Source organism: Schistocerca serialis, chromosome 3 (assembly GCF_023864345.2).
Source record: "Schistocerca serialis cubense isolate TAMUIC-IGC-003099 chromosome 3, iqSchSeri2.2, whole genome shotgun sequence".
Classification (NCBI taxonomy): domain Eukaryota; kingdom Metazoa; phylum Arthropoda; class Insecta; order Orthoptera; family Acrididae; genus Schistocerca; species Schistocerca serialis.
Genome location: NC_064640.1, coordinates 611580170 through 611601020, shown reverse-complemented (window position 1 = coordinate 611601020; position 20851 = coordinate 611580170). Strand labels below are relative to the sequence as shown.

Sequence of the window (20851 nt, the reverse complement as noted above, 5' to 3'; positions counted from 1 at the left end):
GATAATAGTGTGAAATCATTGAATATGGCAGTACCGGAGTTTTCAATTGAGAAAACTAGGTACAGGGAATACATGGTGGTATTGCTGTGCATAGGCAAAGGTTATTCAATGATTCTCAGGCTAGATTTTCTTGACAAACATCGTGCTAAGATTGATCTTTGGCAACACACAGAAGAACTTTGTGGGACTTTGCTCCAATTGGGAAAAAGAGTTGTAACTGAGGCAATGGTGTAAGGTTTACCTATCAAGGAAGTGCGGCAATCTGAACTGCGTACATTTTCAGTAAAGATCAATCAGCAGGATAAAATACCAGCAGTTATGGGGAATATGGTGAGGGTTTCAGTTGATAGCAATTTGCCAAGACAAAACATAATATGAATGTGTGGTTGAACCACACTTAAGCAATGAAGAGTTGGATGGTTCACATTGTTTTGTCTGCAGGAGTTTGGCATGTGTGAGTGATATTAATGGGAAACAGATGATTCTGGTTAGTGTGGATAACTTTGGTAAAGGGAGGTGCCTGTCAAAGGATGTAGTAAAAATAGCCACTCTGGAAGTCTTGGAAGATGAGGACTTCTATAGGTCAAGTCTAGAGGAAAGCCGCAAGCAAACTGTCGACAAGGGAGCGTTACGAGGGAAAGTGGGTCACTTGAAGGGCACTGATCAAAGGGCTATGGAAAACTTATTGTTGAGATGTAATGATTTATTATGTACAAGCAAAGGTGTTTACCAGCAACCCTGGCCACACAATGTCATGTACTGACAGGGGATAGCACACCAATTTATAGGAAGAACACCATATAGCAAGACAGCTGCGTCCATTAGAAGAATAGTTTATGGGATGGGACCACAGAAGTGAGTGATAGTCCTTAGAGCATGAATATACTGGTTATGTCAAAAAATAGGTGGACAAAACAAGGAAATATAGATTATGCTTTGACAACAGACATCCAATGCACAAACCATTCCAAATGCTTACCCAATTTTAGGTTAGATGGCCTTGGGCAAGTACAGAAAGGGCAACAGCCTCAACGGGTGCGGGGCAAAGTCAGGACATGCGGGGACCAAGCAGCAATCGGTATTGTAACTGTAAACTGTCGAAGCTGCGTTGGTAAAGTACCGGAACTTCAAGCTCTGATAGAAAGCACCGAAGCTGAAATCGTTATAGGTACAGAAAGCTGGCTGAAGTCAGAGATAAATTCTGCCAAAATTTTTACAAAGGTACAGACGGCGTTTAGAAAGGATAGATTGCATGCAACCGGTGGTGGAGTGTTCATCGCTGTTAGTAGTAGTTTATCCTGTAATGAAGTAGAAGTGGATAGTTCCTGTGAATTATTATGGGTGGAGGTTACACTCAACAACTGAGCTAGGTTAATAATTGGCTCCTTTTACCGACCTCCCGACTCAGCAGCATTAGTGGCAGAACAACTGAGAGAAAATTTGGAATACATTTCACATAAATTTTCTCAGCATGTTATAGTCTTAGGTGGAGATTTCAATTTACCAGACATAGACTGGAACACTCGGATGTTTAGGACAGGTGGTAGGGACAGAGCATCGAGTGACATTATACTGAGTGCACAATCCGAAAATTACCTCAAGCAATTAAACAGAGAACCGACTCATGGAGATAACATCTTGGACCTACTGATAACAAACAGACCCGAACTTTTCGACTCTGTATGTGCAGAACAGGGAATCAGTGATCATAAGGCCGTTGCAGCATCCCTGAATATGGAAGTTAATAGGAATATAAAAAAAGGGAGGAAGGTTTATCTGTTTAGCAAGAGTAATAGAAGGCAGATTTCAGACTACCTAACAGATCAAAACGAAAATTTCTGTTCCGACACTGACAATGTTGAGTGTTCATGGAAAAAGTTCAAGGCAATCGTAAAATGCATTTTAGACAGGTACGTGCCGAGTAAAACTGTGAGGGACGGGAAAAACCCACCATGGTACAACAACAAAATTAGGAAACTACTGCGAAAGCGAAGAGAGCTTCACTCCAAGTTTAAACGCAGCCAAAACCTCTCAGACAAACAGAAGCTAAACGATGTCAAAGTTAGCGTAAGGAGGGCTATGCGTGAAGCGTTCAGTGAATTCGAAAGTAAAATTCTATGTACCGACTTGACAGAAAATCCTAGGAAGTTCTGGTCTTACGTTAAATCAGTAAGTGGCTCGAAACAGCATATCCAGACACTCCGGGATGATGATGGCATTGAAACAGGGGATGACAGGCATAAGCTGAAATACTAAACACCTTTTTCCAAAGCTGTTTCACAGAGGAAGACCGCACTGCAGTTCCTTCTCTAAATCCTTGCACAAACGAAAAAATGGCTAACATCGAAATAAGTGTCCAAGGAATAGAAAAACAACTGGAATCACTCAACAGAGGAAAGTCCACTGGACCTGACGGGATACCAATTCAATTCTACACAGACTACGCGAAAGAACTTGCCCCCCTTCTAACAGCAGTGTACCGCAAGTCTCTAGAGGAACGGAAGGTTCCAAATGATTGGAAAAGAGCACAGGTAGTCCCAGTCTTCAAGAAGGGTCGTCGAGCAGATGCGCAAAACTATAGACCTATATCTCTGACGTCGATCTCTTGTAGAATTTTAGAACATGTTTTTTGCTCGAGTATCATGTCGTTTTTGGAAACCCAGAATCTACTATGTAGGAATCAACATGGATTCCAGAAACAGCGATCGTGTGAGACCCAACTCGCTTTATTTGTTCATGAGACCCAGAAAATATTAGATACAGGCTCCCAGGTAGATGCTATTTTTCTTGACTTCCGGAAGGCGTTCGATACAGTTCCGCACTGTCGCCTGATAAACAAAGTAAGAGCCTACGGAATATCAGACCAGCTGTGTGGCTGGATTGAAGAGTTTTTAGCAAACAGAACACAGCATGTTGTTATCAATGGAGAGACGTCTACAGACATTAAAGTAACCTCTGGCGTGCCACAGGGGAGTGTTATGGGACCATTGCTTTCCACAATATATATAAATGACCTAGTAGATAATGTCGGAAGTTCCATGTGGCTTTTCGCGGATGATGCTGTAGTATACAGAGAAGTTGCAGCATTAGAAAATTGTAGCGAAATGCAGGAAGATCTGCAGCGGATAGGCACTTGGTGCAGGGAGTGGCAACTGACCCTTAACATAGACAAATGTAATGTATTTCGAATACATAGAAAGAAGGATCCTTTATTGTATGATTATATGATAGCGGAATAAACACTGGTGCCAGTTACTTCTGTAAAATATCTGGGAGTATGCGTGCAGAACGATTTGAAGTGGAATGATCATATAAAATTAATTGTTGGTAAGGTGGGTACCAGGTTGAGATTCATTGGGAGAGTCCTTAGAAAATGTAGTCCATCAACAAAGGAGGTGGCTTACAAAACACTCGTTCGACCTATACTTGAGTATTGCTCATCAGTGTGGGATCCGTACCAGATCGGGTTGACGGAGGAGATAGAGAAGATCCAAAGAAGAGCGACGCGTTTCGTCACAGGGTTATTTGGTAACCGTGATAGTGTTACGGAGATGTTTAACAAACTCAAGTGGCAGACTCTGCAAGAGAGGCGCTCTGCATCGCAGTGTAGCTTGCTCGCCAGGTTTTGAGAGGGTGCGTTTCTGGATGAGGTATCGAATATATTGCTTCCCCCTCCTTATAACTCCCGAGGAGATCACGAATGTAAAATTAGAGAGATTAGAGCACGCACGGAGGCTTTCAGACAGTCGTTCTTCCCGCGAACCATACGCAACTGGAACAGGAAAGGGAGGTAATGACAGTGGCACGTAAAGTGCCCTCCGCCACACACTGTTGGGTGGCTTGCGGAGTATAAATGTAGATGTAGATGTAGATCACAGAAACTTTGGATAATCTGGGTGAGGGTTGGTTCGTTACACCTATGGATCCCAGGAGCAGGCACCATCAATTTGTAAGTGGCACCTGAGGATACGCCAAAACAGCATTTATGGTACTGGTTGGCCATTTTCATTACAAGCGCATGCCGGTTGGACTAAAGAACGCACTGGCAACTTTTCAGCATTTGCTAGATGGGGTACTGAAAGAATTCAAACCAAAAAATTGTATGGTGTATTTGTATGGAATAATTGTCTATTTAAAAGATTTAACAGAGTATGTAAGTTGTTTGGAGGAAGTCTTTAATACACTACAGTCGCCATGTTTGAAGTTTAGTATGGACAAGTGCCATTTTGCACAAACTCAGGTAAACCGTCTGGAGCATGTGATTAGCGAATGTGGCATGCAGATTGATCCTCATCTTACAGACACATTTCAAAATTTTCTGACACCACAAACAATTAAGCATGTAGAGTCAGTCATCAGCCTTTGTAATTATTATACACAGTTCATGAGGGACTTTGCAAAAATAGGCAGACTCTTGAGCAAGCTACTGAAAAAGGGGGTGAAATTCCATTGGTCACAGGAAAGTCATGTGGCATTTGGAAACCTAAAGGAAATATTAGTTTCAGATCCAGTATTGGTTTTTCCAGATTTCAAGAAACAGTTTATCCTTTCATGTGATGTTTTAAATGAAGCAGTCAGTTGTGTTTTGGGACAGATGGTAAATGGCCAAGAACATCCAGCAGTTTACACTTTGAGGCAGTTAAACAAGGTGGAGGATAACTTCTTCATGAATGAGAAAGAGATGTTGGTGGTCATTTATGGTATTACACGTTTTCTATGTTACCTGTATGGTAATAAGTTTAGCAGCATGGTAGACCATGCCTCACTAAAATAGTTGCTTGGCTTGAAAGATCCATCTAGCAGATTAACTCAATGGACACTTAAGCTTAGTGAATTTGAGTAGAGGTAATCCATAAGCCAGGAAGATCAGATGCAAACGTGGATGCATGAAGTCATAAGGTAGTACATTATGGAAGAGTGGTGGTTCCAGCAGTTTTTCAGAAGGAAGTCTTGCAGCAAGCTCATGATCATATGTTTCCAGGTCATGGAGGGTGACATGCAGCAGACAGAAGTGTAGCAGAGCAAGTTTGGTGGATGGACAGGAAGTGCAACATGACGCAGTATGTTAGGGATTGTCTGTCATGCTCACAAAAGGCATACATAATGCATCAGAAAGTGCTGTTACAAAGATTACCAGAGGCCTGCTTTTTTGGTAACATGTTCAAGGGTTTGGCTAGTATTGCAAAGTCCCTCATTAACTGTCTATAATAATTACAAAGGCTGATGAATGACTGTACCTGCTTAGTTGTTTGTGGTGTCAGAAAATTTTGAACTGCATCTGTAAGGTGAGGATCAGTCTGTATGCCACGTTCACAAATCACGTGCCCCAGACAGAGTACCTCAGTTTGTGCAAAATGGCATTTGTCCATACTAAACTTCAAATGTGCTGACCATAGTGTGTTAAAGACATCCTCCAAACATCTTACATGCTCCGGTAAATTCATTATGTTGGGGCTGGATTGTATTGAGCCATTTAACAAAACATCTGCAAGGAATAGGTATGTTCTCATGATCAGCAATCATATTTTTCAATTTTCGGCAATGATGCCGATGTCAGATTAACGGACTATTATCTTCATGCAGACTTTGGTACACAACCGGGTATTGAAGTTTGGGGTACCTGATACCTTTTGTTACATAATAGGGTATAATCTTTGTCTCAGATTTAATGAAACAACTATGCCATATGTTGAGTATACAGAAATTATAGACAAGTTCCATTTGGTCTGCAGACGAACTGGAGAACCAAACATGTGCACAAGACAAGTTATTACTACATTAATTCCAGGCAAGATGATGGGGCACCTATCTTCCCTATGTCCTGTGCTCCTATAATACAAAAGTCCACACTGCAACGGGCTTGTCACCATTTGAAGTGATGTATGGCAGTAAAATGCGATCTCCCTTTGATGTCTTGACACCTAAATTAGGGCCAGATGGCAAGGCAATAAGGAAGTTTGCCAGTAGAATAATGGAAGTTTGAGTAATGTACAAAAGGTGAACACAGAGGCACTAGAACAGCAGGAACAGCTGAACAGACTTATTGACAAGCTGCCTCAGTATCATATGTGACAGTGTGTGATGGTCAAGAATTCCTATATGCCGAAGGGGAAAAACAAAGAAATTTTTAACTAAGTACAAGGGACCTTACCAAGTCATGGAAATGACCTTACCAGTCAGCATGAAGATGTAGTTCCCTACAAAAATGTCAGTCACATAAAGCAGTTTAAAGGAATGGCAGAGGGCATTCTGCAGTTATTGGTAGCCAACCAGGGGGAGAAAGTTGCAAGGGGTAAAAAGAAGGGACCTGTAGTTGGTGAGCAACGTAATGTGCATAACATCTCTGCTGATCCATTGTGGTTGTGGGACAGCAGCTGGTCAAATATTTAACAAAGAAATTCGCCAAAACAGCCATGCAAATTGAGAAGTTATTTTATTTTGTTTCCACTACCAGTTTCAGCAGTTCACTATGCTATTTTCAGGCCCCATATGCACCTTTCAAAAATTCTTTATATTGGCATACTGGGGCCATCTGTTTCTGGATGTCATGAATTCTCAGGTGCTTCCTTTGAAGACTTGACTGCAACTGCAAGGGACCTGAAAGTGGCATAGTGACTTGCTGAAACTAGTAGCAGAAATAAAATAATAACTTCTCAAGTTGCATACCTGTCAGGCGAATTTCTTTGTTAAATAATGTGCATGGTGTGCCACATAGGTTAAGATTGCATAAGTAAGATGTAGGATTGCAATTTGTTGGGTTTTTCCAGGTTAGTGTAGCAGGGAAGCACATATTTTTATTGACATAGGCATATTTGTTTGTTAGTTTTATTCATGTTATTATTGATATTACTTTTTAGTGTATTTTATGTTCTCAGAAGGAGGCAGGGGTGATAGAGTAATGTTGTCCTGCAGGTGGCAAATGTGTACGGGCATCCTGGATGATGAGGGAATTGTCCTGCTATTGCTGTGGTTCAGCAAGGGTGAGGCAGGGTGTGTAACAGTTGTTCAGGCTCTAGAATTGGGTATTGTGTCCTCAGGACAATTGAATGTGTGGCTTACTAGTCATAAATGGATGCTAAAAACAACAGTGGAGATATGTAGGCTGGTAAATGTCATCTCAGAACTGTATAAGGAAGCACAGGGGAATAATTTGTTCAGAGAGATTAAGGGAGAGTACCAGAGGATGCAGTTGTCACACTTGGTGCATGTGGTTCTGCAAGCAAAGACAATGTTTGGAACAGCAGATGACGAGGAAGTGCAGGAGTCAAATAGCACAATTGTTAAGATTCAGCAGATGGCAAGTTCTGTGAAGTATACTGTGGAGTGGCACATCTAACAGTTATCAAACTTGGAACAAAGGGTGTTGAATAAAATGACACTAGTAAGGGAATTGACAGCAGAAGTAACCTGATGTGCTACTGTAATAAGGGAAGTGCTGAAGAGAGATTTGGAGAGAATACAGAAGCAACTGAGTGCACTGAACAACAAACTGAATATAGGAAGGTTGTAACACAGGCTTGTGGACCAATTTGGGAATGCTAGGAGTGAAGAGGGCAATTTAGGCCTGTATAGGTTACACCTAGAGAATCCATGATGGGATCATGTTGAGCAGAAGAGCAGTTTCCAGCAGAGTTACAACATATAGCCAAAATGTCAGAGGAAAAACTGGCACTTTTCCTCTGTATGGCTAGGGCAGAGGCGGAAACAGATGGTGTCCGGGTGCATATAGTGATCCATGTACCTGTTGCAGGGAGAAACTCAGAGTTTCAGTGCTGAACCATCCACCCACATCCAGTGAAATGGGAGATACTGGGGAAGTGGGTGTGGGTGAGGAAACAGGAAGTATTCCTACTCCCAAGGACAGGCAGACTCATCTGGTAAAGTCATGGGTAGAACTGCAAAGTGGTGCACAAGGGAAGATTGTGATATTCCCAGGTATGTACTGATATGCAAACATGTCAAGCTAGTTTGTTTCTGGGGGAAGTAGATGGGCCGAGTTGTGGGAAGGAGCTTCTGCCAGATAGAACTTGCTTCCAGAGAATAGGACCAGATTGATTATACTTAATATTCACACTAGAAACTATATGATTGAATTGCTACAAAGGAGGAAGATCAGCAGGGTTGAGAAAACTCAGGCTTCGGGAACGTGTAATGATTATTAACGGCACGACTTGTGAGATAAATGGATGGACTTCCATCATCTGACTGCACACACCAGCTCAATTGTTATGACACTGTCATATAATATGCTGTCTTGGCCAGAAGGATTTCTGAGGGCATTGTCCATCCAAAATTTAACCTATTTAAACAACATGCTCAATCCAGAACTTGTGCAATGCTTGGACATATTAGTAGAGTCCTATCAAGGGAGAATTTTGGTGGAACAAATATGGCAGCATGTAAAACATTTCCAGAAACAACAGCAGCACAAAGTATTAATAGTAAGTGTATCGGCTACCAGTTGTGGCATCGGCTGGGGAAGCAATTAGTTGTGGCATCAGCTGGGGAAGCAATTAGTTTTAAGAACATAAGTAGTATGTACAAGTATAATAGTAGTTAGTTACAGGGGCAATACAAATGTGAGGGGAAGTTCTGTGTGTGAACACTACATTGTGACTTGTGAGGATTGTCCTCAATACATAAATTATTAGAGTTAAGATGGTTTAGTGGGAGCCCAGTATTACAGAATTGGGACGATTTTTTTCAGAAGGGAGGATGTATGCTGCATTGTGAATAAGAAAAGGCACAAATTTGGGGGATTCTTGAAAATTTTGTACAACTATGGCAAGAAGGTAGAAGTTAAGGGGCCAATGGGCACATCGGGTAGTGGGCGCTGGCCATGTTGATATTAAGCAAATGGTTCTGTGAGGCAGGTTTACAACACTGCTCACAGGACAGAAAGCATGGCACTATAAACAAGTGTGGAGATGGGTGATGAGTAATCAGGCACAACACAGGACAATTATGTGCTACGAAAATCCCACATGTTGCAGTTAGCACAGTGCCTAGCAACCTGTATGTGGGGGATGAAGCAGGATAGGAAAAGCTACCATTATAATTATTAAGGAACACACCACACATCCCCTACAGAGGGATTAGGTCAGAAGCGTAGGAAAAGGAGTATAAATAAGGAAGCCCAAAGGCTCAAGGCAGGCAATCATGTCGCCATCGTGTCTGTGTCTGGAACCAGAGAGAATGATTAACTGTTTAAGTTGCAGGCCAACCATGACGACCATCTTGTGACAAATTTCAGCAGCCAGCTGGCCCTTTGAGTCAACCACCAAGCTCCACTGTACAGTCGTGCCATAGCCATGGCGAGGCAGATCCAAAACTTGGTGATGCATGGGTGCGAGGAGCAGGGGGTGGCCAGCCTCTGCTCTCTGGATGTTGTCACCTGATGGACTGCAAGTGGGCGTCTGCAAGGGTGCCCTCTCCTAGCCTCCTGGGTCCAAGGCTGTCCTCAATCACTGACTGAGCTATCGTGGATGGGCGTCTGGAGCTGGTGAGACTCGACTACTACAACAGTTGCTGGCTGTCTCCCTTCAGTGATCTACATGGTAATCACGAGCAGCACTTGAGGGAAAAGCCAGCCGCGCTGTGTGGGCAGGCAACGAACCTCTGGTTGAGCCAACACATGCTGCCGGCCACATCATCAGATGAGGACAGATGCTGTTATGTCTGCAAGGATGGAGCAGCTGGTTACCAGAGTAGCAGTGCTGGCGTTTGCACTAACACATGTACACATGCCACACTGCCACTGCCTGGATCAGCAGAGGTACTGTGTATTCTTTGACAGAATAAAGTCAGTGCCAAACCTGCCTGTGTATCTCTGCATGCCCCAACATGACTCACCCCTCTCTCCCAAACCATATCTCTCAGTCATCCTGGTGCATTACACCCCCTGAGGCTGGTGTGCCATAGCAATTCTTATACCATAAATGGCTCACAACTAACAAACATGCCTTGATTCACTAGTCTCACAAGATTTACTCCTATCAGGGAAAATATTTATATATCAGTGTATCTAAAATTCTACTGGAAAGCTTATATTACAGATTATACACAAATAATTTAATCGTGCTTACTTTTGTGCATAAGCAATATTGTGCCACTTTTATGCTAATTAATCATGTTCAGTTACTACAATTATCACAAAATTTCTATTCCAATGAAACTTCATGTACCTGAAACTGGCTACACAAAAATATCAAGAGCAAATTGTTATGGTGTGATAGTGAGACTTCTCAGTTTGCCATTTCAGATACGACAATCTCAAATGAAATCTCTCAAACCACAGAAATGAATGTTCCTCCTGGCAGATGAAAATCACAGAGCATACAAAAATCCTGGACTGCAGCAAACAGTTTTCTACTAGTTATGTCTTCTAAGGTGTTTCACAGGCTGACATAAGGTATTATAGGAGTATCCAGTTATCACAGTAGAACTTAGGGAAAGCTACAACTAAATCTCACTCCAAAATACAGTTTTAATGAGTCAGAAACCTCAATACAAATCTTGAAATGTTCAACATACCAATGATTAATTCATATTTATGACTACTGACTTCCATTATTTTGTGTTCAAAGCTAGTTCTGATTCCACACAATATGCTCATAGCAAGCTCTATGAACCACAGATATCAAGTATTGCCTTCAATGTTTTTCCCCATCCATTAAATGGAAACAGCTAAGAAAAATCATTTAAACCAAGTGGAGGCCCAATGAACTTAACCTCCAAAAGAAGTGTTCACAGTGAACAATTATAATGACAATGATTTTTCCAATAAAGGAAATAACTCATGTGAAGATCAAAAGATGAAACATACTTTATCTACAAAAAGCTCAGAGAATTTCTTTCAACAATAAAGTACATGTTGAGGCATCTAAATAAAATTATACCAAATGACTGCATGCGAAAATATGTGAAGTGTGATATTTAATATAAGTACCTTCAAAATCATTTCAATTGTGAACACTCCAGTGAAAGCATAATCAAAATAATCCAAAATATGATTTCGGTTTGATTTTTCATCTACAGGATCTTCGGCAGCGAGAGCTATGCTACTTAAGCTGATGACTACCATTATGAAGAAGTCAAAATACTTCATGTTGACCACCCAGTGAGCTCCGCGCCGAACTCTGAAACAAAATCAAATATAAGATTAACTGAATTTTCTGCTGGTGCTTGGGAGAATATGATAATAATATTAAAACAGAAAACACTTCTCAATGTTCTGAAAAATTTTGCAGAACATAGGGACGTGTTTTCCTTTTTAATATTATAATCAAAAACAATAAATTTATATGATTGTTCTCCATGTACAATAAATGAATGAAACCTTTTATTATATTTATAATATTTTACTTACATGTCTCTTTTAACTGAATAAGTAATAACATTATAACTTTGTTAAACTGTTGACTTATTATTTATTTACATTATATCTGCAAACTATTTTCAACTTTTTAAACTAATAATACATATTTTATCAGTTGATCAGGCCAAGAAATGCAGATTATATAATGAATGTGACTCATACTCCTATTTGCACTAATAATGCTATTATGTGCCCTACATGCAACCCAGTATAAAAGAGAGAGAGAGATGAGAGAGAAAGGGAATTTAGCTAACAGACTATACACTCATTATTTCTCCTATATCTGGCAACATCAAGACAATGAATGAAACAGAGTTGAAATCCTTTTTTATTGTGGCTGTATAAATTCATCGGGAATTAAAACATAAATGACAGCAAATGTGACAAACTTCTAATAAAGACTCCCAGTGGTTTTGTAAAGTTCTTAGTATAGTTTCTTAATATTTCACATACCGTAGAGTAGTGATTTTCATGAATTACATGTTTATATCCATTATGAACAATCATATTAAAAGAGAAACGAAATGTGAAAGTCATTCACAATTTTATACTTGTAGCCAGGCAGTATGCAAGGAATTAGAATGAGCTACAGGGTTTGCATCAAAAGAAACACAGTACTTTGAAATAAATTTTGTTCAAAAGAAAAATGTGCACTCAATGAATCCATACAATTCTACTTCAGGGAAGAAATAAATTACAATTTTGGCACACTAATGAAACAAAGAAATGACACTGAAATAAAAGGCATTACTCTTCTGAACAGTTACAGTTTCCTACTCAACAATGATTCACCAAAACAGAATGATATGTGCAGCAGGTGCACCATAGCATGTTAGTTAAGTTGATGTTAAAACCATGCAGAAATACAGAATGTCTGAGATAATTCTTTCAGAAACAGGCCACATAACAGGTGCTACAATAACTAAAGTTCCATGATGCCAGGACTGTTGATCATCTTGATCCACGGGGTGTGAACAGAACACATGTTTTGTCTTGGAAATGAGTTCATAATTACTTTATGGCCAAAAGGCATGCTTTTGGCTTTCATTTCATTATTTTATGTAAACTTACTCTTGTAAACAATTCAAGAAAGATCAGCATGCCATTAATTCCTGAAATCATTTCCTCTTCATTGTTTACCCCAGAAATAACAGGTGAATATTGTTAAATGTTAAATGAACTTCAAGTATAAATGATGGTATAAAAATAACTTGGTAACTAACACATACTCAAAAGTTATTCTAGTGTAACTGTGTGCAGAATGCGATTTGCTTATTTTCAACACAAAATGTTCAGTAACCAGGGACAAAATTATGTCAAATATTTTCCTCTACTTTGTAAAGGAGTATGTTGTATCAAACTTTTTGTGAAATCATAACTTTTAATCATAAGTTCAATTATGCTATGGTTCTAATAATGCCTAATTAGATTTTGATTGTTGTATCATGCATAAAGCACAAAAAGCATCACTTCTTTCAAACACCATAATTGTCTCCAATTGCAATGCATAAGTTTGAAATTTGACTCAAATGTGTCCACAATCTTCCTCTGTAATGGTCCAAAAGTGTGGCACCCTATGACATCACCTCAGGCTTGGTGACACTTCAAACAGCTAGGTGTCGACAGGTGCGAAACAAAGCCAAAGCTCAGAAGTTCATTGAGATCTTAGGTGGGTTAATGATGTCACATTGACACCAAATTTCACCACAATTGTGCCCAATGGCATCATGGATGTGTCACTTGTAGGGAAGTCCATCACACCCCATATTACCAACATTTCACCTCATCTTTTGATGCCTCTGCGATGTATGTCAGAAATGTGAAACCCAGCAGTGAAATCATTTCTTTATGAGTGGCAACAGAAAACATTTGAGACCCACTGCTACTCAGAATTGATACAGAAAGCCCTCACGAGGTGGTATAAGGGTGTCAGTGGTACCATCCACTCCATTGGGGCATTGATTTCCATGTATAACATGACTGAAAACAACCGTCTGCAGTCCAATGAGCAACACAGTGATGTTATTGGCAACATTCAGCACTGCTGATTCAAGCATGCTCTAAGAACATCATGGCGCCTCTTATTATTATATATTCTATATAAATGGATGGTAGCATATTCACCTTTTCATTGTTTGTATTTCCCTCACAATCTTCCATAATTAAACTAATTAGTTCCATATGTTAATAAAATCTTCAAATACCAAGTGTTACAAGCATTCCAAAGATCTACATCCAAATGCTCAATTATGTAATAACATATGTATCATCTATTTGTAAGTGCAGAACCAGATTTGTGTGTAATTACAACACAGTATTCTCAAGAGTTTGTGTAAATTTTGTTTTTTTTATGTAGATACATGTGAGAATATTTGTACAGATTCACTGTAGACTTAAAATGAAAATCCAATGTTAAATATCATTTTAAACTGTCTTTGTTAGAATTTCTGGAATTTCTGCTGTATGCTTACGGATTGGTTGGGGAAAAAATAAACATTGACGAATATGGCAGCATTGGCTTTGGACCAGTCATATCTTCATCCTCCTCCTTCTTATCTTCTTCTTTCTTATTGTTATTGCTCTTCCCTTTACTGTAAACAAAAGCATGTAGTATATAACAAAGTAGAGACATTTCATAATGAGGAAGTTAAGCATACAGCTAGAGAGGCTACACTGTGAATATGCAATTACATGTAACATCACACAGATAACATCAACTTATTCCCTAAAAATTAAACAATCAATTCCTTTAAAAAATTAGAAAAGAAAAGTAGTAGTCCAGCCAATGAAGTCCAATAAATGTCATCTGGGGGAAAAAATTCATGCAGTAAAAATTTTTGTACAGTGGTAAGGGGAATATCATGAACAATGTGTTAAAAATTTTGCCTGGTGGGGTGTGAGTGAGTGTCTGGGAGTGGGGCATGTAAAGATAACTTTTACAGGTTCTCTTGAATATCTTGAAAACTGCGGCTTCTAGCAAAAATGTTTTCCTGCTTTAAAAGTAAACTGCATTAAGTTTCCTACAAAAAAAAAAATAAAAAAATTCTAGGCATTTTTTTCTTTAGGACTAACAGCTTCCACATTTTTGGGGGGGGGGGGGGGGGGGATGATAGATAATTAAAAATAGTGGTTTAATTGTATAAAATTGATGTTTACTGTGAAACGAAGTGGGATACAAACAAATATTAAATGTGTGCACCACACCTAAGTGCAGTAGAATCATATTAAGGGATAAATTTTGTTCTGGGGATGTAACAAGGTGGAAAGGCAGCAGTGGAGGTTAGAAGCATGAGGAAAGAATTGTTGCCACATTGTTGTGGCTGTGCACTTCTCTCCTTCATTGGTGTACAAAAAGAAGAATGAGCAGCCAATTCCCCATTCTCTCTATCACATTACATCACAAAAAGCAACTACAGGGTATTCCATTGAGTTACACTGACCCTTCCACAGTTCCCCTTATGAATCGCTGGCAACACAGTGCACAGAACTCCTGGCGGTGAGGTGTTCATTTTGTGGCAAGAGTGTTAACACTATATTGAATACAGATATGAGTTATTAATAATACAAATGCAACAAAACCGTATGGACAGATGTAAATGTCTGAACACTGTCCTACTATGTTAGCAGGGAAATTGGTTCTTAGTCATTCTGTACAGCAGTTGTAGATTACTTCTCAGAAAAGTGACTTCCTCCACCAAAAGCAGTAGTCAATTTGAAGTTTACAAACAATCTCTTCCACTCAGAAATTGCCGGCACATACACAGTATATATTGCAAGGTTTGTGTCAGTATATCTGCTGGAATAGGCCTGGTCATGTTACAATATAGATCAGTAATCTGCTGTAATGCATTGGTTGACATGTGTTGGAATATGTGAAGTTCCGTGACACCTGAGTGGCCTACTTCTGTTCCATAGAGAGCCAATTTAAGCCTCTGGGTCTCTTCACATGTTGGAAGATTGAGGCTGGGGGTGATGCATTTGATATTTTCCAGGTGCAAAAAATATTCCAGCCACTGATAGGGGAGACAATGAAATCGACATTTTCAAATACATATTGATAGCACGAAAAACTTGGGACAGGTTTCTAAGTATGGTAGACAGCTGAGAGCTCCAGCTGTTGAGCTTTATTACATAACAGCTCTTTTAAACAACTACAAATAAATATTTATTTAATAAACCAAAAATAACTTCACTATACGAAAACAAGCTCAGTGACATTATTTTGTCTACTCACACGAGAAACCTGGACAGGAAATGCTGGGCAGGTATGCTCTGTATCTAAATTAAAAAGCTGCACTCATGGTGAGAGTAGTTGCCTTTCCCATAAGAACATTACAGGTGCTGTACAGGGTGATTAAGAATCAATTTCCCCACTACCATTGTACGTCAGTGTGCACAGATTTACACAGATAGTGTTCTGAGGCATTTCCTGGGATAGTATTATTAGTAATTGATATCAGTAATCCATACAGTGTTAACATACTTCGTGAAAATAAACACCACTGGGCATGTCTGCACACTGCTGTCACCAGTAATTCAAGAGACGAGATGCAGATTGCAGATATTTGTGAAATATCATGTAGTTACTTTTTGTGCCACAGTGCAATAACAAGAATGGAGAACTGCCTGCTCATTCTTCAATTTGCAGACCTATCAAGGAGAGGAAGAGCATGACCACAATACAGCGACCTCCATTCCTTTGTGCTTCTAAGCTACTCCCCCCACCTTTCCACCTCATTACATCCCAGAACACAAAACATCCTTAATTTCTGGTTCTACAGCACTTAAATGCAATACAAACATCCAATGAATGCTCTTCATCCACATTATTTAACAATATACATTAATTTTAAACCATCAAAATACTATTTTTAATAATCTGTGATTTTTCCAACTGCTGAAACAAGGAAACAAAAAAGGTAGTTTAAATTTGTAATGGGAAAAATTTTCACTAGAAGCTGCAGTTTTCAAGTTACTCGAGAAAATCTTAAAAAGAAGTTACCTCTGAACACCCCAACCCCCCCTCCCCACCACCACCATCAATCCCATGCTCAGACCCCACCCATCAGCCTTTTGAATATGTTATTCATTGCATTATCCCATGTAACTATATAAAGATTTGCAGCCACACAAATTTTCCCTCTAATTTTGCTTGATTGACTGGACTAGAAAGACACATAACAAAAATACATTTATAATGGTTTGAATTGTTTCACTTTTTTCAGAATATTTCAGCTAGAGAATGTTCAGTTTATTAAAATCAGATACACTTCGCCACTGAGTAGGGCAGACGTGTGATATCTGTGTCACGTATGGAAACATGACAATTTTTGTTGATATCAAATTACATATACACTGACAAGCCAAAGAAACTGGTACACCTGCCTAATATTGTGTAGGGCCCCTCCGACCACGCAGAAATGGTGCAACACGATGTGGCATGGACTCGACTAATGTCTGAAGTAGTGCTGGAGGGAAATGACACCATGAATCCTGTAGGGCTGTCCACATATCCATAAGAATATGAGCAGGTGGAGATCTCTTCTGATCAGCACATTGCAATGCATCCCAGATCTGCTCAATAATGTTCATGTCTGGGGAGTCTGGTGGCCAGTGGAAGTGTTTAAACACAGAAGAGTGTTCCTGGAACCACTCTGTAGCAATTATGGATGTTTGGGGTGTCACATTGTCCTCCTGGAATTGCCCAAGTCCATCAAAATGCACAATGAACATGAATGGATGCAAGTGATCAGACAGAATTCTTACGTACGTGTCACCTGTCAGAGTCATATCTATATGTGTCAGGGGTCCCACATCACTCCAACTGTACATGCCCCACACAATTACAGAGCTTCCACCAGCTTGAACAGTCATCTGCTGACATGCAGGGTCCACGGATTCATGAGTTTGTCTCCATACCCATACACATCCATCCGCTCAATACAATTTGAAATGAGACCTGTCTGATCAGGCAACATGTTTCCAGTCAACAGTCCAATGTTGGTGTTGGTGGGTCCAGGCAAGGTGTAAAGCTTTGTGTCGTGCAGTCATCAAGGGTACACAAGTGGGCCTTCGGCTCCAAAAGCCCGTATCAATGATGTTTCATTGAATGATTCGCACAATGACACTTGTTGATGGCCCAGCATTGAAATCTGTAGCAATTTGTGAAAGGCTTGCACTTCTGTCATGTTGAATGATTCTCTTCAGTTGTAATTGGTCCTGTTCTTGCAGGATCTTTTTCTGGCCATAGCAACGTCAGAGAATTGATGCTTTACTGGATTCCTGATATTAATGGTACACTCATGAAATAGCCTTGTGGGAAAATCCCCACTTCTTCGCTACCTTGGAGATGGTGTGTCCCATCTCTCATGCACCAATTATAACACCACATCCACTGTAGCAAGAGTAATCAATCTAACAACTGTGCAGACACTTATTGTCTTATGCACTGCCAACCACAGCACCGTATTCTGCTTGTTTATGTATCTCTGTATTTGAATATGCATGCCTATACCAGTTTCTTTGGTGCTTCAGTGTAGGTTATTAGTAGATGATTCATATCATAATATTGTCACAGAAGAAACTGAGTGGCACTGTGGTGTACTGGTTATGATACTAAACTGTTGCATGGAGGGTCGTGAGTTCAAAACTCACCTGGACTGTACAATTTTAATTTGTATATTCAGTTTGAGTACATTCTAGCAGTATCCACAAATGTCAAGAATCATTGTACTGGAACGTCCTGTAGCTGTATATATACTGTATTTTGTTCTGGCAGGAGGCAGTTCACTCCGCACTCTTGTATGTGCAAGCGCTGAATAAACCTTCGTTAAGTGAACTTATTGTTCATCATTCATCTAATTACATACATGACATTATTCTGGTGCAGGTGCTGGGTATTGGAACTTGTGATAGCACAAATTATTGACGACACATTGGCTCCCATCAGGCCATGACAGAGCCACCATTTACGTGGCGAGAAACCCAAGTTCAAGCCATATTCAACAGATCGCAATCTATCGGAGACAGAGGAAGAAGAGGACATTACGATGACAGCAACTGTGTGCCACCACATGAAACATCCTACCGGGTTCTCTGGTGATGATGGCCAAGATCCACACAAGTGGCTGAAGGTATATGAGCGTACAGCCAAATTTAACGAATGGAATGACACCGTGTGTTTGGCTAATGTATTTTTCTACTTGGAGGGCACTGCCAAGCAATGGTATGAGAACAATGAAGAGAAGTTCACAAGCTGGGAAGTATTCCAGGTGGAACTAAGCAAGTATTTTGGAGACACCCAATGACAGAAGTACAAGGCTGAAGATAAATGAAAGTGCAGGGCACAGCATCCAGGAGAAACTACAGCATCCTACATTCAAGACATCTTGGAGCTCTGTAAAATAGTGGATCCTAGAATGAAGGAGGAAGATAAAGTTGCACATCTCATGAAGGGTGTTGCTGAGGACATGTATCAAGCCCTACTCCTGAAGGATGTTTCGACAGCAGACGACTTCATAAAATGGTGCCAGCATATCGAGACAATGCGTCAAAAAAAGAATTACATGCAAGAAGTTTGAGCGGCTTCCAAATGTTGTATCGATGTCTGTGATGGACGAAGCAACTGATTCACAAGTGTTCTTTGTCACATAGTAAGAGAGGAAGTTCAGAAGGCACTTGGATTACACAGCGGCAAAAAACTGAGACACTTCAAGAGGTAATAAGGGAGGAAGTGGAAAAGACATTGAACCCAATCTCTCATCCTTAATTTCGCCTTAAAATGGTGAAAAAGTTGAGACCCAGGTGGAGTTATGTTCCTACAATGCCGTATGAGGAACCTGTTTGGAGACCGAGGAAGACTGACGTCTGGAGGAGCCTGGATAACCAACCAGTGTGTTTCCACTGTGAATGACCGGGACATGGGGTGTGCTATTGTTGAGAAAGGTGGAGGATATTTGATGACGCCCGTGCTGGAAGACAGCAGACCGAACTTAGCCGATGCCAACTCCAGGATGACAAAGATGAACAAGAAGATGTGAGTGCAGGATGACGTAGGTCACCATCACCGCAAGCTAGCCGCTGGAGAGGACGCTACCCAACATGCCGATCAAGGTCTCCCTCACTGTTTAGAAGCTCCAGCTGATCACCTAGCTGCCACAACCTGGAAAGCTAAAGGGTGTGACCTTCCTTGGAGGTGAGGCCGCCGAAGAGAAAAATCCTCCGCCTTCGGTCACTACAAAAATGATAGGGAACTACGTCAATATCCTCGTGGACAGCTGACCAGCCCAAGCTCTCGTGGACTCTGGAGCATCATATTCAGTCATTTCAGAGAAGTACCATCACCAGTTGCAGAAAACCGTATTCGTTGACAGCAAAATATCTCTGCTGAAGGTGGCTAATGGGAAATATTTAAAACCTACAAGAATATGTATCATTCATGTGGGTATAAGTGGCCATACACAGCCCTTAGAATTTATTGTCTTACAAGAGTGTAGTCATGACGTCATTCTTAGATGGGACTTTTTGAAAGCTTCTCAGGCAATTATAGATTGTGGTCGCTCGAAGATTACACTAGACAAGAGGAGATACTGTTGACAGGAAGATGTGCATCTGCCATGCAACCCATGGATCTTGTAGTGGAATGCAAGAGAAGCATACAACTGAAGAATAACTTGGTCATCCCAGCCTCTGTCATCTCATTTAAGAACAGATTGGGTGAATTGTGGGTAGTTAACTGTCGCCGAGAACCACAGATCCTTCCAAGATGCATGTGCATAGCAAATGCTGAGTCGTTAATTGAAGAACATCTGAGCATCATAGAAACCTCCTATGGTGAGTCTCTGGGTGAAATTAGCGCTACCACTACGAGACAAGATCCTCTAGCTCGACTATCACCAGATCTCACTAAGGAACAACAGAAGAAGCTACTTACCATTCTTCAAGAGTTCTCTGCATGCTTCAATCCAAAGGTGAAGAGCAAATTAGACAAATCAACAGTGAAACACCAGATTAGCAGCGGAGACCATCAACCAATAAGCCAGAGAGCATACCGTGTGTCAGCAAGGAATGTCGAATAATTCACAATGAGGTAGAGAAAATGATGAAGAATGACATCATTCAGCCTTCGCAGAGCCCATGATTATCACCAGTGGTCCTCGACAGGAAGAAGGACGGCAGCTGGCGCCTTTGTGTTGATTACACGAAGCTTAATAATACAACTAAAGAGTACATTTACCCTCTTCCACGAATTGATGATACACTAGATTGTCTGAAGGGGGCTAAGTTTTCCTCAACCATGAACATGTACACAGGATACTGTCAAATCGAAGTAGATGAGGCTGATTGTGAGAAAACTGCATACATCAACCCTGAGGTCCTGTATGAGTTTAAGGTAATGCCATTTGGTTTGTGTAATGCACCAGCAATTTTTGAATGGATGATACATTATCTTCTAAGGCACCTGAAGTGGATGAT

At 40.4% G+C, this 20851-nt stretch overlaps 1 protein-coding gene across 1 annotated transcript in view; it reads right to left on the bottom strand.

Moving 5' to 3' along the window:
• LOC126471040 (voltage-dependent calcium channel type A subunit alpha-1) overlaps positions 1 to 20851 on the bottom strand; it is a 380574-nt gene that overhangs the window by 90190 nt on the left and 269533 nt on the right. Inside the window, exons 17-18 of the mRNA XM_050099107.1 lie at positions 13849 to 13968; positions 10949 to 11138 (exon numbers count right to left, since the gene is read on the bottom strand). Of these exons, the coding sequence (XP_049955064.1) occupies positions 10949 to 11138; positions 13849 to 13968 (310 nt within the window). The remainder of the gene's footprint in view (positions 1 to 10948; positions 11139 to 13848; positions 13969 to 20851) is intronic.